This window comes from Artibeus jamaicensis, unplaced genomic scaffold (genome assembly GCF_021234435.1).
Source record: "Artibeus jamaicensis isolate MK-2021 breed Jamaican fruit bat unplaced genomic scaffold, CSHL_Jam_final contig_465, whole genome shotgun sequence".
Classification (NCBI taxonomy): Eukaryota; Metazoa; Chordata; class Mammalia; order Chiroptera; family Phyllostomidae; genus Artibeus; species Artibeus jamaicensis.
The window spans coordinates 18619840-18647483 of record NW_026521843.1 but is presented as its reverse complement, the minus strand read 5'-3'; the positions used below and the strand labels follow the sequence as shown (position 1 = coordinate 18647483).

At 41.0% G+C, this 27644-nt stretch overlaps 2 protein-coding genes across 12 annotated transcripts in view; both read right to left on the bottom strand.

Annotated features, from left to right (window-relative positions):
• TTC27 (tetratricopeptide repeat domain 27) overlaps window positions 1-3852 on the bottom strand; it is a 140058-nt gene extending 136206 nt beyond the window's left edge. For both annotated transcript variants that reach the window (XM_037146569.2, XM_037146570.2), the window contains exons 1-2: window positions 3547-3852; window positions 1978-2155 (exon numbers count right to left, since the gene is read on the bottom strand). In XM_037146569.2, coding sequence (XP_037002464.2) covers window positions 1978-2155; window positions 3547-3646 — 278 coding nt within the window. In that variant the 5' untranslated portion in view covers window positions 3647-3852. The remainder of the gene's footprint in view (window positions 1-1977; window positions 2156-3546) is intronic.
• Window positions 3853-9408: 5556 nt separating this feature from the next.
• BIRC6 (baculoviral IAP repeat containing 6) overlaps window positions 9409-27644 on the bottom strand; it is a 198432-nt gene continuing 180196 nt past the window's right edge. For all 10 annotated transcript variants that reach the window (XM_037146571.2, XM_037146579.2, XM_037146574.2 and 7 more), the window contains exons 69-74: window positions 26433-26650; window positions 24570-24731; window positions 22475-22552; window positions 16141-16329; window positions 13221-13355; window positions 9409-10091 (exon numbers count right to left, since the gene is read on the bottom strand). In XM_037146571.2, coding sequence (XP_037002466.2) covers window positions 9912-10091; window positions 13221-13355; window positions 16141-16329; window positions 22475-22552; window positions 24570-24731; window positions 26433-26650 — 962 coding nt within the window. In that variant the 3' untranslated portion in view covers window positions 9409-9911. The remainder of the gene's footprint in view (window positions 10092-13220; window positions 13356-16140; window positions 16330-22474; window positions 22553-24569; window positions 24732-26432; window positions 26651-27644) is intronic.

Below are 27644 nucleotides of genomic sequence, written 5' to 3'. Positions count from 1 at the left end.
CGAGGGAACAGTGCTGCCTTGGATCCTGATCGGGCACTTGCGACTCTTCCCGAATGCTCCTGCATTAACGGCTCTGACATTGCCAGGAGACACAGGTTAAACCAATTTTATACAAAAGAAAGCTGACAACAGAAAGTTGTTTTTGAACAACACTCCACTATCCTGTTCTACCACGTGCTGGAACAAAAGGCTCCTTAGAAATGGCACTTGAACCTATTTTTTTCAAAACTGCTTTGGCTTAAGCCAAGGGGTGGGTAAACTTTCTTTGTAGAGGACAGATTTTAAATATTTTAGGCTTCGTGGGTTACACGTGGGTTTTTTTTCCAATCCTTTAAAAATACAAGCACCATTTTTAGCCCCTTTGCCCACTGGCCCTAATTTGCCAGCCCCAAGGTTAAGAAAAACTAGGTGGGGATTCAACTCTACCAAGTAACAGCCAGAGAATCCTGAAGTTTCATGCTGAAGAGAAAGCCAAGGCTGTCTTCTCCCTATATCCCCTAGGCACTACTTCAAAAGATTCTTTAAGAAAAAAAAAAAAAAAGAAAAGAAACATCCTGGCTGGTGTCACTCAGTAGCTCAGTGGACTGAGCGCCAGCCTGCGAACCAAAGGGTCACCGGTTGGATTCCCAGTCAGAGCATATGCCTGGGTTGCAGGCCAGGTCCCCGGTGGGGGGCACACAAGAGGCAACCACGCACTGATGTTTCTCTTCTTCTCTTCCTATCTCCCTTCCTCTCTGTCTAAAAATAAATAAAATCTTTTTTAAAAATCTATCACACAAGCCTATGGTAGCCAGAATAGAAAGCGCTGGATTCAGTATAACCGACAGCTGAGCAAAGAAAAAAATCAGCGCCAGAGAAAAAGGGCCTCTTTGTGGTAGAAGTAAGAAGCCTGGGGGAAATCAGTGTGTAGCAACACCTTAAATCCTTAATACAATCAAAACCCAAAATCTTTCAGGCAAGCCCTGACTGGTGTGTGTGGTTCAGCTGGTTGAGCATCATCCAGCAAAGCCAAAGATCGCCAGTTGGATGCCTGGTCAGGGCACAAGCCTGGGTTGCAGGTTCAGTCCCCAGTAAGAGTTTTTATGATAACACACACAGTTCAGACAGCAAAGTAACAATCAGGGCTGACACTACTGCAGGAATCTAACCTACTACTAGACCAGAAAAATGAAAAGGAGTGATACTAATCTTTAAAATAAAATGCCTATAGTAACATTCTTTTGTTAACTCCTTATGGATACAAATTATGTCTTATTCCTATTCACAACCTCAACACCTAATACAGTAGGTGTTTTTTTTTTATTTTTTGAAGAATTAAACAAAGCCATCCCCTGGAAATAATGGTAAAACAAAACTGCATGCATTTTAAAGAAAATGAAGACAACATAAATGCCAAGATAATAAAGGGAAAAAAAGAAGTATACTAACTAATTTATAACGGTAAAATTTAGGTTTCACCTCTGTGTAACTATCTATTATACCTAATCCTATAAAATTATATAGAATTTAGTGAGAGAAGTTAAAACAAGGGTTCCATAATAAACGCATTAAGTTTTTGGATGTCTAAAAGGTTAACGATCTAACACATAATAAAGGTAGTTACAGTATCACTCAGCAATCCAGAAACAGCAAGATGGACAGGGTGTGCTTTCAAGTTAAAAAAAAAAGTCTCAAGTCCTGCCTATGGCTAAAACCTATCAGACCTGAGCATTTGGAAGCTCAGTGGGTTGGCAGTTACCACCCAGTTAGAAGCCACTTTCACATACAAAACCCTTATATCCTAAACGACTTTGCTTTTTCATTCTGAGCACCCTCTAAACAGAAGTTCTTATGAAGATTATTTGGTACATTATGAGTCCTGACTAAATGTTAAGCCAGGTTTTTCAGTAACTGCTAAAACCAATGCCTTACACTACCAAAGCTCCATTAAATGTATTAGGAGGCTATTTCTCTATGAAACTTCAAATAAAATTCTACCTTTGGGTTTTGTCCAAATCTGGTGAGAAATCCAGGAATGTTAATATCTGCTTCTCTAGGTAGCTGTCAATCTTTTCTTCAGTCATCTTTGTTGAGTTAAAAATATTTTGAGTCAATGAATGTAAGAATATAGATTCATACTTTCCTTCTAGCAGCAACTGCAGGAAGGATCCACTCTCTGTAATACAAAAAAATTAGTCTAATTCCAAAAGAACAATTTTTTTCATACTGTATAGGATAGCACTATTAGGTAAATGTATCATTTTGGTATGTAAAAAGTGCATATTTAGAATGCTTGTTATACATTAACTAAAAAGCAATGAACGAATTCCCATCATTCTACAAGTATCACAACTCCTAGAATTAGCACGGCATCCGTGTGATGAGTAGTAAGGTAGAAAAGTTAGACTCGGGAATAATATTTTTCATTAGTAAGTATTCTTGCCCTTCTGCTAGATATTAAAAAAGATTCCTAGTGGCAACAGAAAAATTTCCATAGTCAGAGTTCTAGACATTTCACAGTCTGGCTCCTCCTACTCCCCTAGGAGAAAGCTGATGGAAAGCTGGTTCACTCATGGTTCCTCTAGTATCTCGTGCACATGTCTGCTCCCACACTTTTATAATTCTGATTTCTCCTGTTGAGCTCTTCTCCACTTGTCAGTCTCATCCTTTAATCAGAAATTAGCCTTGACGGCTGTGGCTCAGTTGGTTAGGCATCGCTCCACAAAGCGAAAGTTCGCTAGTTCCATTCCCGGTCACCGCTCATGCCTGGGTTGCGGTTAGGTCCCAGGTGGGAGCACACGCCAGAGGTAACCAATCCATGTTTCTCTCTCATAATGATGCTTCTTCCCTCTCTTTCTCCTTCCCTTCCTCTCTCTCTAAAAATAAATAAATAAAAATTCGAGGGGAAAAAAAAGGAAGATATCAGCTCAAGTCTGACTTCTTCCAGGAAACTTTTCCAGACCACCGGACTTCTGAAACTACCTATCCCGAAGCACCCATTGTGCGCACACACACAGCACTTAACGTGCTGTCCTAAACGTTTCTCTTCGGTGTCCAGCCTAGTCCCACAATCAGATGTGCCTGTATCCCACCAGTAAATGTGCCTTTTAATTCTTTATCTCTCCGGTAAATGTGCATTGCTCACAGGAATTACTTAACTGCCTCGTTTCAGCTTTTCTGCTTACCAGCTGTGCAACCTGGAATAAATTACTTAACCAATCAGTAGTTAAATGTCTTCACCTGCAAATTGGAATGAAAGGCAGCATCTACCCTAGGTGTCTGTTAGAAGGATTAAACGACTAAAGAAATGTTTTAAAAATATTTCTTTAATAACTGACATTGCCATTGTTACTATTTCATCCCAGGCTGTGAGAAGTTTGGGGTAGAGACCAGCACAAGGCCTGAGAACCACGCCCACCAGGTCAAGGATGCGACCCAGAGCCTTAAGACATCAGCCAGATTTTGGTAGGAAAAAATAAAACAAGCAGGGATGAGAACGCAGCCACCGCCACCCCTTCTCACAGTCCCTACGCCAGACTAAGCGACTGGCGAGTGCGCCTCTCTCACCTGAGCCAGCGACTCCCTCCTGCTTCCATTGCCGCCGCTCAGCTTCAGTGGCAAAGCCCCTCAAAACTGCTAGCTCCGGGGTCCACATCACCCCGGACATCACCCCAGCCAAAACGGGCCCCCAAAAGGGTTACACAGGAGTCTCAAAAGAAAGTGAAAGGAGGAGGGTTCAGAGACGCCAAAAATCTAGTGGCGAAAATTCTGCGGATACACCCAAAGCTCTAGAACCCCATGTGCTGATACCAGCCCAAGGGGGCGGCCATGACAGCAGCGCGAGGCACCCTGGGAAAAACACAGACTCTGCTTCGGCTTCCGCCTGGAAAACCAACCCAGGTACGTGATACTGAGTATGCCCAGTGGAGATGCCCCGCCCCGAGCAGGGAATAGGCGGGGCTGGAGGGCGCGGCTGACCTCAGCCCCGCCCCAAGGGGGCGGCTGTGGCCGGTTGTAAAAGATGTGGAGGGTCTCAAATCCTTAACTGCAGTCCACCGAGGACTCGCGTTAAATGCTGCTCGTAGCAGCTATCATGCTCGACCTCGGCTTCTTTGGAAGGTTTACCGCTTTGATTCCTAAACCTTTTTAGGCCTGAACCATCCTAACTACCTGATGAAAGACGTAGTCCTTTCCGCTTGGGCCCTTACTACGAATATTTGGGTACCATTTAAGGAACTCAGAGACCCTGTGCAGAGGAGTCCGTAAACCCCAGGTTAAGAGGCCTGCAGCAAAGAAAATGCCTTTATTCTTTGAATGAATTAAAGTGTAAGTAAAATATCTATCTGGTTTTGACGCTGCCAGTAAGTTATGACCGAGTGGGACATCCGGCTCGGCCGCTAATGGAAGTTTTTGGAGGATAAGCTGAAGGCTGCAGAAACCTGCCACCCTGCGTGCCTGCTGCTGAACACAGGGCGCCTTTAATCTTCATTGTAGCACTGTAGGTGAAAACCAAGCTCTGGAAACCGGGACGTTGCAGGTGGGACTGTGCCCCCGTGGGCTTGAAGCCTACACTATAAACATGCCATACACTGTCGGGAAGAGCTGCAGAGTAACTGACCACGCAGGATTCGTGAAGTAATTAAGGGCAATGCGTTTTTGAAAGCCCAGGATCCCGATCCGAGAAGGAAGTGAAACAATTATTTTTTTTTCAATTACAGTTTACATTCAGTATTACTTTGTATTAGTTTCAGGGGCACAACATAGTAGTTAGACAATCATATAGTTTATAAAGTGTTCCCCGCGATATTTCCAGTACCCAACTGGCACTATACATAGTTATTACAATGTTATTGACTACATTTCCTGAGCTGTGCTTTACATGCCCCATGACTATTCTGTTACTACCAATCTGTACTTCTCAATCCCTACACGTTTTTCACCCAGTCCCCACCTCCTCCCTCCTGGCAACCATAAGTCTGTTACCTGAACCCATGAGCCCGTTTCTGTCTGTTTTGTTTGTCCATTCCACACATAAGTGAAATCGTGGTGGTTGCCAGGGACAATGCCAGTAAAGCTCACATAATGTGGGCTTGACCGATCCTGCCCTACTTCCGGATGTTTAGAACCTGCCCTGAACGATATGCTTTAAAGACCTCCAAATAGCAGTAAACCAAAGAAAACCTGAGCGTTCCTGTCACTTAAGATCCAATGGCACAGGGTGACCTTGAACAGCTGCTTTCCTGATTTACATGGTTCAAGCTCCAGAGAAAAGGCATCTCCAAACTTACCTGTGTCCTTGAAACAAAAGGCTCCTGAGACCAAATGCGTTAAAAGCGTTGTGGGTCTGCAACAGGTAATGTGGAAAACAGGCACTGATGAATTAAAAACACAGGAAGGATTTCAGATGCAGATGCTCCCTCTCAGCATGAATGCGAAAGGTTCCTGCATAATTGTTATTTCCCAGCAGTAATGCACATCCACACACAGGGGTATGTGAGGATGGTGGCAGAGGTTGGAACGATGCATCCACGAGCCAAGGAATGCCAGCAGCCACCAGAAGCTGGAAGAGGTAGAAAACGGATTCATTCTCCCCTTGAGCCTTTGGAGGGAGTGTAGGCAAAATACAAATGGAGGTGCACTCCCTTGCCAACACCTTGATTTTGGACTTTTGGTCTCCAGAACTGTAAGTAAATTTCTGTTATTTTAAGCCACTGAATTTGTGTTAATTTGTTATAGCAACCCTAGGAATTAATGCAAGTATTTATTCTTCTCTAGAAATAAAATCAAGATATATTTTTTGAAATAAATGTATAATTGAAATAAATGTGCATGTCATTTCATTACTTATCCACATGATACTGGCCAATCAATAGAACACTTCACATGGACAATGGTTGAATTACTTCAATTAATTATTTTGATGACAAGAATTCCTATTTTTAAAAAAACGTAGTTTAACACTTTTAATTTTGTTATGAAAGTACATTTGTCACATCATACTGCGTTCGTTTGGTCACTGTCCTAAATATTTAGCCAACCGGCATGTGCACCTCCATTTGTATTTTGCCTCTCAGCTGTGGGCGGACTTCCATGTGACCTGACCCTTTTACAATTTGCAATGAAAATGGAGAATTCACCCTTACAGTCTCCCTTCCTGTCACCTCAATTTCAGTGTGGGGTCTAAAGACACCTCTCTAGCTGGGTGATCAATGTGATCGAGGTGACCTGTGCTTCTATGCACTAAGGGAAAAGCCACTTCCAGGTAACATCAGACAGATGGACTGTCACAAAACTACCCATATGACATGGGGAGGGCTTTTCCCTTATGTAGGAAAAAAGTCGCTGAAGTTCGGGTAGAGCCCCGAGTTCAGGAGGAAAACTAATAAACCATCATACATAATTTTTTAAAGCCCTCCATATTACTGGAGCCAAATGAACCCAAGGCCCTGCCCTGCTCTGCCCATTTGCCCAAGACTGAAGCACCAGTGCAGGATGTCAGCCAGGCTCCTCCTTCCAGGCCCCTTGTACCCTGGGGCTGTCGCTCCAGCTCTGAGTCTGTCTAGCACCCCAAGGTCTGCAGTTGGGTCTGTTCTTGTCTCGGTTGACCCAGTGGGCATCTCTCTTTCCATCCTGGAATCTTGATCTAACCAGTCTCCCAAGATTTGAAACTTGTGTTTCAGCAAATTGGTACTATTCCAGCTCCTATACAAGGATATACCAAGAATGTTAACTTTTAATTGTGGGAAGAGTATACAGTCTGGTGAACAAAATACAACTGTGAAAGTTTGTGTGTTAAATAATCAGCTTTAGTTTGGGAAGCAACCCTCACCTGAGTGGTTAACACAGTGCTGCTTGCTCCAGGTGTGGTCCAAGGACTGGCAGTCAGCAATGCGCCAGGAATGGAGTGAGTTCGCAGTGCGACTGCTGCAGCATTTTCATTGTTTTACAAAGTCCTGGGTAAAAGGGGCAACCAAAAACCTTGGCCCTTTATCAGTTTAAGGCACACTAATTGAACATCTTACCTAACCCACCTCAATCTGCACAATCTAAATTATAGAACATCAGCATTTAAGTATTTTCCACATTCATCTGACTTTGGATACTGGTCTGTATTATTGATTTGAGAGACAGACAGACATGTTCTATTTACTGATGCATTCACTGGTTGATTTTTGTATGTGCCCTGACCAGGGATCAAACCTGCAGCCTTGGCATGTCAGAACAACTCTTTAACCAACTGAGCTACCTGCTTAGGGTGGAGGTACTGGTCTTGATGTGAGAACAGTATCTAAGCAGTTATTTTTGTGCTTTTATCACCTTCGGTTTTATAAACAATTGGCTTTACTGTTTCCAAACTTCATATTCTCTGCACGTACCCTCAGACCCGGGCCATCCTGTGTCTGCTGGCCTCTGGTCCGTCCTTCTCCAAGGTCTTCACTCTGCCCTTCCCCCACTCACTCCCCAGTCTGTAAACATACTGAAGTTATTCTCATACCAACGAACTTGTTATTTCCCCAGGTTCTGTCCACTGTCTCTTCCTCTCTACCCCTGTCCTAGTTTATGACCTACGACCTGGACTCCAGGGTGGGCTCTCACTTGACTTCCATTAAAACCCTTTAATAACTGTCCATCAGGATGAGTACATGTCAAAGCTCCTTCACACAACAAACAAGACCCCCCATGACCCACTCCCTCCCGTCTTTCCAAGACTACAGCCTACGTCCCATCTGACTGTGGTGTCATTGATTCCAGCTCTCCTTTTGATCTCTTGTGACTGGGACTCCTTTTGCCCTGGCTATTTTCTTTCTCCTCACCCTTCAAGACTCAGGGTATTTTAGCCCTGGCTGGTGTGGCTCAGTGGATTGAGCGCTGGCCTGTGAACCAGAGGGTCACCAGTTTGATTCCCAGTCAGCGCACATGTCTGGGTTGCAGGCCAGGTCCCCAGGAGGGGGTGTGCAAGCAGCACCACACACTGTTTCTCTCCCTCTTTCCCCTTCCCTTCCCCTCTCTAAAAAAAAAGAAAAAGAAGACTCCACAGGAAGCTTCCCCTGAACATATCCCTAAGTGCCTGCCAACATTTCACCTGAGGTAAGAGCCTTCCCTGGGCTCCCAAGAGGACCCGTGACCAGTGCTGTCAGAGAGGCGCCGACAGTGTTTCCGTGGGAGCCACTCACCCCGCAGGCGCAGGGACCTACACCAAGTAGAGAGCGAGGACTCCGATGTTTGCCGGCATCAGGTCCGGGTCCAGATGGCGCACTTTTCATGTCACTGGTCTCAGATTCAGGCTTCCAGGCTTTGGTTTTAGAAACACAAATGGGTATCATGACTTTCCTTGTATGAATAGTGTTCCGAGGACTAACGGTGTGGAGTAGAGAAAATACCCAAGCATATTTTAATGATAAAAACTAAAATCCACAATTGGAGGAAAACACTTGGTAGCAGCTCTATCGTCCACCCTGATGGGACCCCGACAGACCAAACACAACAAAAAGAGCCTCAAGGATTGAGGGCTATTCTTTTACTTTTTAGTGCTGATAATTTCACACTTAGTTTCCGCTGGCATGTCTGCGGGTGACTCATCTTTTCATAAATGGACTGTTCTGTCGTTCCTGGCGTAGCCCCCCACCCACCAGACCGCACACCCCGTGTTTCAGAAGGCCGGGTTGCCCGGCCTCACACTGTTCGCTCCGCTTATCCGTGCGCACGGACCTCTGCACCTGGTAGCCCCCTTTCTCTTCAGAGAGCAACTCGCTGTTCAGAGCAAAGCTTCTTCTGGGCAGCTCCAGAGTCAGCGTTCCCCCGTGCTGCTTTATTTAATAAAAATACTATCAAAAATCACTTTAGCCTTTCCTTTGTGGTAATTGGTCTTGGAAAAATATTCTCTCCTTTCTCATGCTTATCAGTCTTGGAATGTCCAATTCTTCGTAGAAATAGCATTTCACACGTGGCAAACTGTTTTAGAAATAAGACATACTAATACCCCTAAGTCTTTATTTCTCTGGCTCTAGAAGAGGAGAAGGAGCCCGCCCGGCAGGAGCAGCCTGTGCAGTGGGACCGCACCAGAGAGGCCCCCCCCAGAGCCTCGGGGCTAACACGGGTGAGCGTGTCCCTGACTGCGGTGAGAAAGCCCAGTCCAGGCAAAAAGGAGCCCCTCGGGGGAAAGATCAGTTTAAGAGTGACTTTTCGAGTTGACCATTTCCTTTCATAGACTTAAATTCAAATAATGAATACATTCACAAGCTCAAATGTTGGCATAGAATAAAATCATGTTCATTTATTTTTTTCTGCATCTTAGAATTAGAAGGCATAAAATTAAATATGTTGAATGTAATAAATTCATCCATACAAGTGCAAGTCTCCAACAATAACACATTTTTATGGCAGATTTATCATTTTAAAAATGTACCAATAAATCAAAAAAGAAGGGTATGTCATTTAACTTTTATTGAAGTGTACGTAGGTCTTCAGAAATCAAATATGAGCATGAAGTATGGCCAAACATAAAATCTATCAAATTCAGTGAAAAGTTGCTGACTTCAAATAGTAGTTGTAAGAATGACCAATATATATTCTTTGTTAACAACCTCTCACTCTACAGTAAAAAAAAAATAATAATAAAATAAACATTCAGTAAACATTCTTTCCTAAGGTAGTTTCCCTTATATATCAGTGATTTATCCATTTCTTTGTATACACAAATTTGTTCAACATACCAATCAGTGGTTCTCACAATTGAAAAATAAAAGCACAAAAAGTTTACACTCTTGTACAGGTAAATAAAAGATCACCTTGAATTAAACTGGATCTCCTTAAGGGCAGAGTATAGTTTCAGTTTCATTACCTATTACATAATTAGCTTCTTACATACAAATATTGACATATTTGGCTTGTGCTTCAAAGCCTTGTGTCTATGAAGTCCGTGTCGATGCAGCTCATAATTTGTAGTCACTGGGGAGCTCTTTACTGCTGCCGGGGGTCACCTGATCGTGCACCCGTGTCCCCTCAGCACCTGCGGTGGCACTGCACATCTCTGAGGCATCGTCGGCATCGGGGTCCAAGCCCTCGGGACAGGGAAGTTTTAGCAGCTCTTCCCGGAGCTGAGCAGTGTGACGCTACACGAGAAAAGGAGTGACGTTAAAGTGGCAAACCCAGGGATGCTAACACAGTATCATTGGAGAGAAGAACTGAATTTTTAAAAGACCCAGAGCATTAGGTCTGGAAGTATTCCCCCCCCTCCTTATGCTAGCTACTGTAACAGAGAAAGAGAACAAAGTTAGCAAAAACCTCTCAAAATATTGATGTTTTTAAAAAGCTCCGAGCAGTGCCCTGGCTGGTGTAGCTCAGTGGATTGAGCGCGGGCCTGCAAACCAGACAGTCGCGGTTCGATTCCCAGTCAGGGCACATGCCTGGGTTGCGGACCAGTTCCCTGCAGGCCAGTTCCCAGGAGGGGATGCACGAAAGGCAACCATACATTGATGTTTCTCTCCCTCTCTCCTTCCCTTCTCCTCTAAAGATAAATAAATAAAATATTTAAAAAAAAAAAAAAAAAAAGCCCCGAGCAGGATGCCTACAGGCGCCCCCATGCCCCCGACCCTGTAAGAACAGCGTTGCTGATGACTTATTGGCTACATATGCTCTTTCACATTAGACAGCAGCATCTTGCTGTGTAATACATGCTGCCTCGGGCTGAACATTTTTGAAAGAAAAGTCCGTAAGTTAAAACCCAGCGCTATTTCAGTGGATGAAAACAAGTATTTATCAGGGACTAGGCCCTATGTAGAATCCTTGCAAAATGTTTCAAATTGTCTCACTTGATCCTCGGAACAAACCTTAGAAATAATTTCACCATTAGAAATTTTTTTTAAGTTAAACAAATGAAAAAAGATCTACAGGGACTGCCTGTGACCGAGTGTGCCCGACACTGCCCTTCAGGGACGGATGTAACAGAGGCTGGGTGGCTGCCTACAAACACTTCACTCTGGTTTGTAATTTTCTAGTGGGAAGGACATGACCTCAGGTGGCCCACCAAGGGCTTTGCAAATTAGCTGTGTCAACAGTTGCCTCTGAAAATAACCAACATTTACAGAACAATTTTTATGCATCAGGCACTGTACTGAACACTGACAATGTCAAAGCAATGAGGAGAGTAGGGAAGATAGAATCTCTGACCTCACAGAGCCTAAATGTTGGCTGGAAGTGTAAGACACTAAACAAGGTAAGACAAACCACACACTTGCAGCCATTTGCAAGGTTTCAAAATACATTTACATGCTGGTGAACTTCTCTAGCCCCAATTTCCTTTCCACAGTGGACAACATAGGGAAGGAGAAAGGAAAACTGGAGAACCACAAGGGCCCGGGCCAGGCAGGAATGCTGCGCCTTTAGTGTGGAATCGAGCTGGACAGCGGCACTCTTTTCCCCAGCAGCACTCAGCAGCAAAGGCACCGTGGAAATGGTACAAACCCGGACTAATGCAGGGAGCGACGTCTCAGGTCCAGGTGACACAGAGACCACAGAAAGAATATGAGAGATGAGCAAGACACTGACTGAAATAACAAGGTCAGAGAGGCAGGACATTCGACACTGAGGTTTTGTGCACCACGCAAGCCCGTGTCCCGGGCAGAACAACAGGAAGCCCTTCGCTGCGCTACAGGAAGCACTGGAGCAGAGGAGGGAGAAGAACGGGTGCAGCGAAGTCCAACAGACCATGAGCTGTGGGAGCGACGGAAGCTGCGGGGGTTTGGGGGGTGATGCTCCCTTCAGAAGGCGGCACTGACCAGGCACCTTCAGTGAAGGAGGGGTAAGTAGTATCTAAAGACTTTAAGGCAGAGAAAGAAATAGTTCAAAATTAAATAAATAGAGGAGGTTAGCAAACCTAACTAGAGGGAAGATAAGTTCTAATTTCAGACCTTTAATGAAGCGATGGCGTCCAAGTAAAAATGCCAGTGATAAATTCTGAGAAGGCAAAGAGCACATAGTCTGAAAGTCACTTTTAAAAAGTAAGTGGACAAAGTCCAGGGCATAAACACGATGAGAGAGAAAGAGACGATAAAACAGCCCCGAGGACCGACATGCAAGCCCTCACACCCCCGGGCGTTCAGAAGAAGGGGAGAGAAGAAACGCTGACGAGTGCGAGACTGCGGAGGAGCCGGGGCGGCTCCAGACGAAAGCACAGCAGAAAAGACGGACCTCCAACCGGCCGCGCGTGTTTCCGCAGACAGGCCCGTACTCAAGTCTCTAACTTAAAAGTCACGCAGCTTCTGTGAAGAGAAATTTAAGCTGAAGATGGAATGAAAGTGAGCTAGGAGAGCAGGTGAAAAATAAAATGAAAAGCATCTGTGAAGGCCTGCAGGGCAGAGCAAGGTGAGTGGAGAGAGGGGTGACCAGGGTTAGGGAGAGTGGGTGACTTGGGCGGAATGAAAGTTAAATGGCCAAGGTGAAGGGGGGCGGGGCCGGAAGAGGAGTGCATCGTGTGAAGTTTTATCAGGGATGCAGAAGTGTTCATCGCTCCAGTATGACAGTAAAAGAAGAGAAAGTTTTAGTTTATAATAACTGGGCAAAATAAAACTAGCTTGGGAGATGCGAGTGTTAAAGAGGAAAATAATTTTTTCTTTGTCAAAGTTTTAAAAATGGAAATCTTAAAGTTAGAAGGCAAGGAGCCAGTGGAGATGGAAGACAGTGAAGGCAGGAAAAGGGCGGACCGTGGGGGGAAGATGAAAGGAGCAGAGCTGAGTGAGAACAGACGTCAGGAGGCAGGGAGAGGACCGGCTCCAACCCCGCCCGTGCACACCCCTGCTTCCCGAGTGCCCGCCCCCCAAGCAGGTCTGTACCACAGCCGCTTCCACAGTCGGTCACCGGAGGCTCTACAGCTACCATCTCCCTCATTACTCCAAGTAATAAAATTCTAGAAGGCAAGTGGTCTAGGGAAAAGCTACAGGAATTAAAAACGTCATTCACAGAGTACATTTTGTTGTCACTACCTTCGAACAACGGGATTAAATTCCGTTGGCTCAGCCCTTGCACTCATTTCTGTATTTCAGGAACTGCTGATTCGTGGTTGACATGAACCTACCTTTTCTATAGATTTCTGGGAGCAATTTGGGCCTCTGAACTTAAAATATATTTTATGTTTCTTTGATTCCCAACCACCCTTTACCAACGGGGGGCCATGGTTCTGCCACTAAAGAGACATCTCTTCTTTTAAAGCCCCCGGCAGGGCTCGGGTTCGGTGGCGTGCTCACCTTGAGAGCCGCTGCGTGGTGAGACATGGTTCTGCCGACTCGCTTATCGCTGCTGTACTGCTGGATGTCGGCAATCCACTCCTCACACTGCGCCATGATCTCCACTCTTTTCAAGTAAAAATGTTTGTGTATCACCTTAGGGATAAACAAGCAAGGGAGCAAAATGTGTTCAGGTCAGAAATTGAAAGACAAAGCCTGGAGTGTTACAAAGGAATGGAATTTAAATGTACTGCAATGTTCTTCTCTCCATGAACCTCGATTTAGTGAACTCTACCTTACTAACAGGGAATAGTTAGGTTTATGACATCAGGCGACACGTACTGAAATTTCCAATTCTATAGTAGAAAACAATGCCCAACCCCACTCAGTCATTCAACTAGCTAATGCTTTCCGGAGAGAATAAGGCAAACGTAATGTGAGGTAGGAGAAGGTGAATGTAAATGAACAAATGACCAGGAGAAAACAATCGGAAAGGTACTGGCAGCAGAAAAACTGTGGAAAGGTCTACCTGTAAAAGAGGTCTCAGAGGACGGACACCCAGACAAACCAAAGGTGTTCCGAATGTCCCGGCGTCCGAACAGGAAGTACCGCAGGGGCACACTTTTACTTTATCTTCGGTCAATTTATGGGTAGGGTTTTATCTCATGAAATTAAAATTCCTTGTAGTAATTGTGGTTTTATTTGACATTAAAGAAAATTGTTCTTTGAAAAATGAGTAAGTAAAATTTCTTCCTGTGTAAGAAGCAGGAGTCTAATTTCTGACAAATTTAAGTTAGAAAACAGATCCATTCAGAAACATTATTCTGTGTTCCGTGTGAGCTGCTCTCCTGTCCGCTGAGCTCATCTCCCCTAGAGAAACAGCAGCAATACATCGCACGGGTTAAAAATCATTAGGAAACCCTGGGAGTGGAGGTGAAATCCCAGGAAGATCCTACTACGCCCACCTGTTTTTGTGTTCGATGCTTACAGCCTGACATGAAGAACCGTGATAACCACAGAAGCAGATGGGATGTGAGTGTAGCAGAAAAAATACTTAAAACACTGCAGGGAATGCAAAGGGGGAGAGTGACACCCTGGGAAAGTCAGGGAAGCACTCGCGGACGAGGCGTGCCCCCCTAAGGTGAGCTGGGCTCCGAAGGACGAGAAGGCTCACTGCTTCAAACTGTACTATCTGCTTCTTGTGAAAGGAACCCACTCCAAGTTCCTTGTGTTAACAGTACATTTTTCTTCCAGATAAAAAATTATGCAGGAACCAACAAATTATACACCGATTAAGTATATGTACTTACAAATTTTAAAATTCATCTTAAAATTGAGTTTAATATATACAGAAAAGGCTGGTCTTCACCCCCAAACTTTGATTATGGTTTGAAGGGTGGAGCCAGCAGGATGTGCGAACTGCATGTGGTATGTGAGAAAAAGTGAAGGGTCTGGGACAGAGTACGGTGCTTTCACGGACAGAGGGAGAGGACAGACAGAGTTCAGCGTTACAGTGTTAACTTGGACATGACATCACACACTTTGGTGGACTCGCCCAGTAGTTTATATTCCTGGACTTACTGCTGAGTCTCACGCACGTGAAAGGATTAACTTATGTACAAACAGGAGGAAAACTAGTTTTTCAGGGGAAGAAACGCAATTTCATTTATCCCTGAGTTCTGAGTAGCTGAGGCAGTGCCTAGTAACAGCTGACATCCAATGTGGCTGTAAAACAAATTACTTAAGGAACCCAAGCTTGAAAAAGAATAGAATATTATGCTTACGAGCACAAAGAAATGCACGTGCTTCCTATAATATTAGGAAAAGTTATTTTCCACAGCCTTTCAAGGTAAATGCAAGATCTGTGAGAACACCCAACTGTGTCATTCAAAATGCAAATTCATTTGGTAAAACAAAAGAAGAAATATTCTTTTTGTATTCTTTCAAAGCATATTGGGCAATGCTGTTTGGTGAAGAGGAGAGCTGAGGAATGAAGCTACATAGTAGTCACAAATAATACTCGCTTTATATTCAAGATCGATTTTCTATCAGGTAAATATGCCAAGTTTTCCTCTAAAACACTGAGTTTCTAGCACAATTTAAGAAACTGATGATCGAGGGAAATAATTTTAAGACAGAAAACTGTTCTATGGCACAGTTAAAGCAAAACGTGATGAAGTGATGTGACAGGGAGGGTGAGATGCAGTCACACTGTGGGCAGACCACGGGGAGACACTGACTACGGAAAAAGAGTCCCGCTTCAGGACGTGGACAAAGAAGAGCAGCTGAGGATATCCAGACAGTTTAGAAACTCACAAAGTCCAACTTTTTCCTGAAGAAAAAAAAAAATCTTTTCTTCAACATTTGAACACAGATATTACTATAAGGGTAAAGTTTCTATTTACAAGACAACTTTAGAAAGTATCTCGGCCCTGGCTGGTGTGGCTGAGTGGACTGACCGTCGGCCTGCAAATCATAAGGTGGCCGGTTTGACCCCCAGGCAGGGCACACGCCTGGGCTGCGGGCCAAGTCCCCAGTTGGGGTGTGTGAGAGGCAACTGATCGATGATGCATCTTCCACACATCAATGTTTCTCTCCCTCTCGTCCTCCTTCCTTCCCTCCCTACCCCTCTCTCTAAAATAAATGAATAAAATCTTTTTATTAAAAAATGAAACAAATTTTATGAGAAATATTTTAATAATACATTTAGACAATTTGCTAGTAGAATTGCAACTGTCAAAAATAAAAAATAATAAAACTGTTCAAAATCTCATCAGATGCCTTTTAGGAAGTGGTTTGAAGATTCATCTATACTACATTATTACTGATCTTTTTATGACTAAAAACTATAGCAAAGTCTAGTTCACCATAAATACAGTTCTAATAAATCATATTCTACAAAGTCTCTAATGAAGCACTGCATTACTTTTACTGAACGTACCTCTTTAAAGCACGGTGACGGGTTTCTGATCTGCTCCAGCATCGCCCACTTGACTGTGGCTTGCCGAATGTTCCCGTCGTACTCACGAGAACTCTGCGTGCCACTGGGGGTGCCTCTGGACCGTTCGTATCCTGGTTCATTGAAGTAAGGCTCGGCTACTAATATAAGGGACTGAACAGACACCAGTACCTGAGGAACAAAGAAACAAACAGGTTGTAACGGGAAGTTTTGACTACCAGTAAACTGGCATCTTGCTTTATTGTCAACTAGGAGTTCCTTTTACTATGTTTCCACGTGTATTATTATCACCATAAAATTGATGTTAATAACTGTATTACTGAAATACTTTATTATTAAAGTAAAGTTAAAATGGGTACAGTAGAAGTAGTCTTACATAGTATTTATATATCCTACATTTTATATCCTTGAATCTCTGAAAAGTAAAAACAGATATGAAGATTTTATTCCTTAAAACTGCTTAAAAACAGGATAAATATCACATACCAATTTAAACATTATTATGCCCCAACCATTTTTGCTCTTAGCATAAGACTAACCATGCACTCTTAACAATATTCCCTTGTAAGGAAAACCATGCATGAGGCCATCTTCATTTTTATTCCAAGGAAAACTAACTTTCACAGCATCACAAACACCTTATTCCTGGAAACTGTCGCTGGCAAGATGATAGGACTCTAAGACCACACTGAACCCACTTATACCAGACAAGTCTTGGGCTTGATTCTCCAGATGTAATAAATGTTCAGAGCGCTCACTCCCCAAATGCAACACTGCTCACTAATATACCTGCATGACTCACTAATACACCTGCATGACTCACTAATACAACATCTTCGGAGGCGGAAAAACATTAGATGCCATTTGCCTGCTTTATACATTAAAAAAGATTAACAGCAAGTGACCTTTCATTAGGAAAGATGATCGAACAACATCAAGCATATGCATCTTAGGAGTGAAGAGAGAGATTTTCTTAGAAAAATTTTAAAATGGGGACTTCAACTTAAAAAATACGACCAAAAAACAGATAAGATTAAATATGACCTGTAGTGACCACATAATTAAGGCCAAGGTCAATTATAACAAAGAAATTTTAACTGTACAATTCTAAGGCAAAAATCTCATATTTTTGAACTTTCTGAAACTAAATATAGCATTGAAGGAAAGTGATTTTCTCTGGCCATATACTTTCCCCTACACTCAAATCTGAAATTTCTCAAACACCCTCCAGTGCACAGATGCTAGTTCCTTTCCCCTTCCCTTTTAAATGGTCTTGCTCTTCTATTTATATGAGTAGGACATAATCACCATTTTTCTTTAAAAAAATCCTCACCTGAGGAGATTTTTTCATTGTTGTTACAGAGAGAGGAAGTTGTACGGTTGGCAGTGGGAGGGTAAAGGGGAGGGAGACAGACAGACATTGACTGGTTACCTCCTGTAAGCTCCCGGACTGGGGATTGAACCTGCTACCCAGGTATGTGTCCTGACCAGAAACCGAACCCACAACCTTTCAGTGTATGGGACAACAGTCCAACCAATCGCTACTGGCCAGAGCCATAATAGCCATTTTCCAACAAAGGCAGAGAAAGAATTTAAATTGAAAACTTTCCACAAGTTTGCAATATAAAATTTATTTATTTAACTTCACCTTTAGACAAAATATAGTTTTATAAATCTCAGGCAGTTGTAGACTCAACAATTTAAACTTCAGATTCAGCCCTGGCTGGTGTGGCTCAGTGGACTCAGTACAGGCTGTGAACCAAAGGGCTGCCAGTTCAATTCCCAGTCAGGGCACATACCTGGGTTGCAGGCCAGGTCCCCAGTAGGGGGTGTGTGAGAGGCAACCACATGCTGAAGTTTCTCTCCCTCTCTTTCACCTTCCCTTCCCCTCTCTCTAAAAATAAGTAAATAAAAACTTAATTTCAGATTCATAGCCTATTTGGTTTAAAACAGCTAAACCACATAAAGGACATATAAAGAATGAATGTATTTTGTATACAGAACACGGAAAATTACATTTAATAAATAAATTTGGGTATAATGGGGGTGGAGTGGGACGGGGGTAAAAGGCAGAAAACTGTACTTGAATAACAATTAAAATGAAAAAATTGGGGTATAACATATTGTCTGCTAAGAGAAAAACAGAAAAGCACTGAACTATACAATCTGCAACTGATAAAAAGATACAGTATTTCAAAGACCCTTTTATAACATGGTTCTTTTATCATTGGACAACATACTTACTTTTTAAAATGTATTTATTGATTTGAGACAAGACAAAAGAAAGGGGGAGACAGACAGACACACACATATCAATTTGTTGTTCCAATTACTGATGCATTCACTGGTTGATTCTTTTATGTGTTCTGGACTGTGGATCAAACCTGCAACCTTGGCGTATCAGGACAACATTCTACCCAACCAAGCTACCACGGCCAGGGTTTCTATTCACTCTCTAGACATCCATTTTGTAGAAATATATAAATGCTATTTTATTTTTCTTCAGTGAACTCTACTACTCATAATATTCATTTTGTGGAATTTCTGGAGCCTTTGGATTATCTGACTTGTTGGGTTATTTAATTTTACAACACTTTATTGTAGCCCATATAACACTGAGCATAAAAAAACCAGTAAATTAACATATCTTTGGAAAGAACTTCTCTTTTTAAAAAGAATTTGACTTTCAACACTCAAAAATAATAGGGTTTATCCAGCTTTGAGAAACAGTGTATCTATGCTACTTGAAGTCACAGACTACAGCAGACCTCTATAATTTATTTCCTCAAAACTTATTTTTTGGTCATCTGTAAAATCGGGATAACACCTCCTTACATTATAAGATGACTGAGAGAATAAAATAAACTTTTTTGGGGGGGGTAAAGTATCAGTGCTCATCAGTAAGTTTAATTAATACAAAGTAGCTACTCTTCTCTTGGAGTAAAAGTAATAGTACGCATCAGAAGATAGTAAAAAGGTAAGACAGAAAAGCCACTTCTACTCTAAAAATAAAATTTTTACCTACGTGATATAATGCAAAGAAGCAGTTAGCATGAGTTCCATTTTGACCAACAAGACTTAATTAAAAGAGCTACCTGGATTCCAAAAATATTCATCAAAGATACACGTGGCCAAAGTGATTTCTTAGAACAGGAATCCAAAATAAGTTGGCAATAACAGAAAAACCCCTACTACATACTACAGTATATTATTACATACAGTAATATTTAAGTTAACAATAAAGAGGAAATATTGCACTCCACGATATAGGCTCCCTGGTGCTTGGTCGGTTCTTTGGTAACTCCATGAAGTCAAGAGTTAGACTTTCATTAACAGGCTGAATGTTCCACCCCTCTCCTCTTTGAGCTTCACATTGGCATCCACAAAACTGCAAGGAGTTCTCAGTGTGATCTGTTCAAGAACTGACTAAATTGAGACCCATGTAACAGCCTCCTTCCCCATCCTTCTCAAAACAAAAGTGTTAACCCTGTTGTACGTTACCAGGCCACTCAACTAGTCAGCAATCCTGTCTCCCACAGTTTTATGTATTCAGCCAGTCACCATACTCCTGCCATCACCTGCTCTGTTAACTTACTCTTGCTCTTCTCTTTAGAACGTCTGCCAGTTTGCCCTATTTCTCCTCCTCCCCCACTCCCATTAGGGATTACTAACCTCCAATGTCCTTTATTTTCATGTGCTGTTCAAGGATTTAATTCTTTTGGTTGGTACAGTATATTAACACTTTTTATTATAAATATCTCAAACTCAGGACAGTACAGAGTACAGAATCCAAAATACTAATTTGCAATAAGAAGCTACATAATATAAAATAATAACATCTTTGGGGTAAGGAAAAGAAACAATCTTCATTAGTAAACTGCCTTAAGCCTTTCAGAACAGTAGCTACCTGCCTCTACAGAAATATACACTATTGAGTAGAACTGTGATCAATGGCTGATTTTCAGAACTTTCCACTTCAAGGAAAGTGGTAATATATATTTAACATTTATAACCATTTTTAAATGGTTGATTATCTGAATGATTTAATATGTTTAAGTCCCCTTGCATATGATATTTTTATTAACATCCAACTGGAACTATTAACAAGAAATTTTATAGATTATAGCAATGTTAAAAACTAGTTATATAAGCAATGTCAAAATTTGGCGGTACTGATAAAACATAATTCTTGATGACAATTCTAATGAATAATGTGACTTGTGATTTTAAATTATGCAAATAGTCAAGATATTTACCAGGTTACAGCTGGATAGGAGACATATAGCATAAGACTAAAAAACATGATTATTTTAATACAGAGTTACTACAAAGAAACTTAAGCCATTCTAATAATGCTTTTCACCGCTCAAAATATTTTGGCAATCTTTTAAATTATATTTAACCTTCAAAACCTTTTGTGGGTGATTTTCACTCTAGCAAAAGTACTTTTACCTTCTGTGCATATGTGATAAATAAAAGAGTAAAACAGCTTTAGGTGTCAAACTATAACTGAACAGAAATTAACCTTTATTGAGACTATCTGGTCTGCTTCTGAAGTTCCTAATGCATGAAAAAAAATGCAACAAACTGGTAAAGGGAAACGAGGAGGGGAATTTATGAAAAACCCCAGCTAACAGCACACTCTATGAAAAAGACTGAAAGATGCCCCCTAAGATCTGGAGGAAGACGAGGCTATTCACTTCTGCAACAGAAAAGACATGGCCACTTCCTGTCCTGACCAAGTCACTTTCATCACAGTTCTGGAAACCTACATTCAGAAAACTACACAAAATATAAAGAAAGCCATACAATTACATAACACTATTACTCATAAAACCAAAAACATTAGAACCCAAGTACTTTTTTAAAGGATATGTTCTGATAAGTAAATAGAGCAGCATACAAATAATTTATCTACATTAATTACAACTATGAACTATGACCAAAAAAAAAAAAACCTTAAAGGGAATATATAGAAAAGATGTTTTTTATGTGTGGGCAGTTAAGTTTCCAAACTTGTACAACTTAAACACTTGAGTATTAAGTTCATTTTATAGGATTTTTGTAAAATACAGATACACAGGCAAGATCAAAGTTAAAAGCAAATCAAATCTTAAACTGGAAAACTCTGAAAATTAAATGTAAATGTATTTTTAAAACTACATAAATTCATTTAAAATCCAAAATTGATTCCAACTCTCAGGTAAGTCTAATTTACTTAATAAAAAATAGGATGTCTTTGATTTTCCTTTTATAGTAAAACTAACAAGCTTTGATGAACTGACAAGAGTAACAGGCATACAGAAAACTATTTTAAGGGGTTTTGGGGGAATGCAATTAAATTATTTTAAAAATGAGTAAGTAGTTATTTGGAGGAATGTTCTATTAACTTCTTTAGCTACTTTGCATGACTCAGGTACTCTTTTTTTCCTTGGTCTCCACACTGGGAAAAAGGAAAAAATTGTATTATAGCCCTATTTCTCTATTTTATGGGATGCTACCAGGTATTTTCAGAGAATCAAACACAAGTGACATCCTACAAAATTATTTTTCATATCTTCTTTGACCTAATTCAAAGTAACGATATAGAAAAAGAATTTTTTCAGGGTCGGTCAACTTCAATAAGCTTACCTGGGGATAACTTATGATGGTTGTTCTTAAACACTGAACTGTATATGGGACTTTAAATTATTATGTAGCAACAACAATGTGTTTGTTTCCTTAATCAATAAGCACCAAAGTTAATTCATGTCATTAATATGCTTACTTGTCTGTGTCTTTGCCAGGATTGTGAACTGAAGTATCAGCAAAAAAAATTCAATGGGATATTACATTTTATTTTATGTGCTTAAGCGGTTTGTGGAAATTAACTTATAAAATTGAGACTATAAAATTTGAGACAGTACTTCTGAGCCTCAAGTGAATTTCTTTACTAAGTTGATTACAGAAGAACTGTATCACAGAGACAGATGACAGCAGAAGTCTATTACAGTCTACTCACACGGATATAAGGCCTCTAGTGATGGCGAGATGGGCTCTGTCTACCTTGCTGCATCCTACTGTGCTTTAGCAGCAACTTAGGAATTTAATAAGGCAATTTTGACAAAATGTAATTTTTGTCTTATGTCCAAACTTAAGATTCTAAACTCCAGACATGTTGAAACACCACTCTACTAAATGCTCACCTGTAAACTGTTTAATATTTATTCCTATCAATCTACTTTTTGTTTGTTTCGTCTTGGTCACTAAAAAAATTTTTTGAAACATAAGTAGTTCTGCATTTTCTAAGTGAAACTGTCAAAAAAACTTTGTTTACTTGCAAAAAGCTTGAGGTCTGAGGATTCCACTTCTCTTCCGGTCTTCCATGCCACGTATTTAAGATGCTTAAACAAACCTGAGAAATAAGAAGAAAAGCACAAACAGAAGTGAAAGGACTGCTTTTTAAAAGCAAACTGTGACAACTAAAAGTAAAAGTGAAATGCTATTATGGCAAGAATTTCAGTTTTGCGTCCCCAATCAAAACCCAAAGGCTCGGTCCGCTAAAACAAACTGGCACCCTCAGATGTGACCCAAATCTGTTGTGGCATTATAGATTTAGCATCACGAAAACGCATTAGTACCTACTACACTTTAATATAAATAACATGTTTTTAAATAAAAAGTAACTCCTTTCCAAACCAAAAACAAATCAGTGATTTTTTAAAAATCTCTTTCAAACTTTTATAAATCTTGAAAATTGGACATAACTTAATAGAAGAGATCTTGACTTCGTATTTGCCTCTGCACTCAATCTGCTGCAATTTATTGTTTTGGCCAAAGTATATGAATAAAATCTGGCCTCACACAAACAAGAAGGTGCAAAGTGGAGGACCTCACAGATACTGTAAAAGGGTCTTGAGGCTCGAACTTGAAGACACACGACATACCTGTGCACTCAGAGAGCAAGAATGAACTCAAACTATCTGACAAACACAGGCCAACAGGTCACTCTGGGGAAAGAGACCGGGGACATTTCATCTGTTCTTATAAACTAACAGTATCATATAACGGACAATGGATTTGGAAAATAAGCAGAAGACCATGTCTCTGCTATTCTGTCAGTGCTCTGTGAAAGCAGTAATGCAAAATACAACGATTCATTTAGCAAGTAATTTCATTAATAATTTTAAAAGACTTATATCTCAATGGCTTTGTGCATTATTAAAGCATTGTCAGACAAACCATCCCATTTGACTCCTAGAGCATCCCTGTGACTACCAATGGCAGATATTCTTATTCCTATGGACTCAAGGTTTAATCTTGTTACTAGTATGTAACAGAACAATAAACTCTCTATGTCAGGATATGGGACTCTCAAGCCCTAATCCTCTTCTCTATACCATTAAGTCTTAAGAAGTAATTTCTTAAATAAATTTCAACATTTTACAGTTAAACTCTGTTCAGGTTCCAGTCTTTCTCTTCAAGTCAAGTCAGCATTGCTACCTGCTCTTCTCTGCTCAGTTACAAAAGACCCATTCTTTGCTCTCCCAAAGAACGTATGTCTACATTTGGTTAAATCTTCTGCAATAAACCCAAAGCCAAATCCCAGCTTTATGACTTGAGTTTATGATTAAAACAAAGGAGTCATGCAAGCCCAGATGTGAGGCAGACTGTACCTTTTGAAAATAGGACGGCAAAACAAAGAAAATCTGGGCTATCTTTAATACACCAATCTACTTAAACACTTGCTGTTCTCACATCATCAAAGCAGTGTCTGCTTGTGAAGTCCATAAAATGTCTCTGACCTTCTAGTGATTTTCAAACACTAAATACTCTCCCCGTGGAATTTACTGTTGACATTTCAACCAACTGTCCAAAATTACTTCAAAGTGATGACTGTTCTTCTGAATCAAATGTCAGAAGGTTTATCACCACATGAAATATTTATTATACCTATCTGTCAACTATTGGGCGGGAGGACAGAAATGCATCTTCCTATTTATAAGGAAATGGATAGTTATGATACACAAAAAAAGCAACATAGAAGAGAGTCCCATGCTTTTGCCATTCATCTACCTTCAGGCACTTGTGAAACGGTAGCTGGATTTGGAGCTATGGAAAGAGGGGAAAGCAGACATGGGACGGTGCTACCTCCAAACTGGAGAAAGCTCTCCACTGGCTAAGGGCTGTGTTAAATAGGTTTGTCCCTCAGTAACTTAGGACTGTAAGTGCTTCTTAACACTGTTGTGTTTCTACTCTTTTCAGTTCCTTCTCTCCTTCTTGAAGCTAATCTTTGCATCCAGGGAAGAGAAGCATGAGGAAAGTTACATACTCTGGAAATAAGATAACTAAAACAAATTTTTTGTTCAAGTTTCAGAGAGGCTTTGGTTCCAACACTTTGGCACCTGACACGAAAACTGTAATTGCATTACCTTGCCATCGTTATAAAGGTTTGGATTGAATCGCACGCTGTGGCCACCGGTTGTTTCCAAATTCACGAGAGGGGGTGAACTGGGGTAATCTTGAGGAAAATAGACATCGAACTCAAAGCAGCCATTTGCGTAAGGGGTGTCCGCTGGACCAGTTATCAGAACCTGGAAAGCAAACGCACCAAAGTCCATGTTACCACTCAACACTGCCTGCCGTGTGGAAAAATGCAGTCCGACAGGAAACAAAAACAACCTTCTGACACCCTCTCTGCATCTCTACTACAGAACGTGTCAAAAATGAATACAGGACTGCACAGGGTTTTTAATTAAGATCAAATGATTTGGTTTTGATAAAAACTATGAAAAGACAGATGCTTAGGGGCAGTAGGAAAGCTTACCTTAACATCAAATACCTTTTAAAATATTAAATTACTTTTTCCTGAGAAGCTTTCCTTCGTAATGTTCTCTAGAGCATTTTCAACAATTTGAGATTCTAGATACATTCATTATTACATCTCAAAGGTATAAGGGTCATTTTCTGCTTTAAGTCTTCAGATAAGTTAATGCTCTTTGAAATACCTTACTTTAATATTTTTCTCTGGGATGAGACAAGTAGATAACAGGAAAACAAGTTCTCATGTGACAGCTCCTAACAAAAAAAGTCCTGAGAGGTCAGTGTTTCCCCCAGGATTTCTGGCAGACCAAAAAATAGGAGGTGACCCAACAGCGAGCGTCAGAATTATGTGACAAGTTTGTGTGAGCCCATCAACAGGAACAGACTGTGTAAGGCAGGAGCAGCAAAGCCTCTGGTTCTGAACCGCTGTGTATGGAAGCAAGTGGCACTGGGGTCTCCCCGTTTTGGGATTTTGGGATCCTCTGTTAGGTACAGCTTATTGCTTAACAGAGACAAAGTTACAAGTCTGAATTCATGCGATCGACCAAGTGATAACATACTTCCTAGGCAGCCATCCCGTAACCTCTCCACTGTTTGTAACAGGGAACGGAACTGTGGCCAAATAGATAAGGTGTATGAAATTGCTATTTAAAAAATCCAAAGGAACAAATCAAAAGAGGAAGCAAACAAAAGAAACTCCCTCCAATCAATGGGTCGATAGTTTCAGCTATATATCTAAGAAAGACTATTTAACCTATGAATGAAATCATAAATGTAAAGAAAGCCCCCCAGGTGACAAATCTTTAAATCACCAGTGTTAAAACATAAGATGTAAGTTATTTATTACTGCACTACCATTACTCAATTCATAGGTCTTATGGATGTATAAATATGTAAGTTTCTTAGAAAATAATTTTTGAGACCTGTTACTATAAAAGATGAGAGAATTATCTTAAATGACAACAAAGAAACCTCCTAACTTTTTTCCTACTGACCAGCATGAAATCCTTTGATACTATGATCACCGGGGCATCCAACCTGCAGCCTGAGGCAGCCCAGAAAGGCCGGCGATGTGGCCCAACACAAATCGTACGTCTACTTAAAACATCATGAGAACTCTTCTGTGTGTTTAAATTTCACACTGTGTTTAATAGTTGTCTGCGTGTCCGCAGACAACTCTTCTTTTTCCAGTGTGGCCCAGAGATACCAAAACGCTGGACACCCCTGCAAAATTATAATAGGCTCCACACAGCCTTTGCTCAGGGCAGGTATCTCGTATTCTCTAAATCTTTATTTTGAGTAGCAGTCTCATCCACATATTCTGAACTAACTTCCGAAAAGGACTCTTTTCACTGACTTCCACACTGGTCAACAGAATTGTACTAAACTATTAAAAGTCACGCTGTTTCTAGTGCTCTGTACGCCAGTTTGAACAGCTGGCCGGGTGATGATGGGAGGGCCGGTACTTCTACCTTCATGATGTCTAGGCGTTCCTCGTCACAGCGCACAAACACAGAGGATGAGGACGACAGGGGCAGCGAGGTGGACAGGGTCACGGCTTCCTGGGCCAGGCGGCGGGCTCGGGCAGCGCTGTTTGCATCGTTTGCATTTTTCACCTGAGACATGTAGTGGTAATTTATTTTAAAACCCAACTTCCCATCTTCATCTTCAGAAACCATCTCAAATGTATCTAGAAAGAGAGAGAAACAGTGAAAAATAAAAAAGAACTAAAATGGAGCCTGGTAGCTACAGCGACAAAAATCACAAATAAATCATCAGCCCTTCTACTCAAAATGGAGAGGATTCCAAGTGAAAGAATAGCAAACTGTAAATGTTTACGCAACATCTACTGCTTCATGGATAGAATATGTAATGGAAGAAAAAACAGGAGATGATTAATCATTCACTTACTTATTTAAATCCTCATCTAAGGATATGCTTAATTGACGTAGAGAGAGAGAAAGGATGTTTCCCTTTAAAGAGAGAAATACAGATGGTTGTCTCCTGTCTGGGCCCCAGCTGAGGACTGAACCCGCAGCTTTTGTGTTTGGGATGCTGCTCCAACCAACTGCACACCCGGGCATTTTAATCTACAGGGTGGAAACGCTGGTAGATTGTATCAAGTAGCTCAACCACAATGCAAAGCAATAGATAATTTATTCTTAAAAAGATCGGTATATAAGATTTTAAGTGAAATAATTTAGAAATGCCAAAAAGTTTTCTCATTATATTTCATTAAAAAAAAAACAGGCTGTCTTTATATATAATACATATATATACACATATATGTATGTATATATGTATATATATATAAAGACTTAGTCTGTTTTTTAGTATATATATATATATATATATATATACACACACACACACACACACACACACACAAGCTCCCACAGAAGTAACACCTGCTTGTTTTGAGTGTGGCTGGTAGGACACATGAACGTCTCCCACAAGATGGACAGGAATTTGAACATTTTACCTAAAATGTCACATGGTGTGTTTGAGTGTGATATTGTTATGCTACACAATTACATGCTTATAATTTTGTAATAAAATATTTTGTAATTTAAAAAAGGGGCGTTATTTGTGCTGGACCCTGTATATTATATTGGCACTGATTTCAAAAAGCAGAAATGCCAGGCTGAAGCTTATTCTTGTATTACTCCTGGAATTTAAGTTAA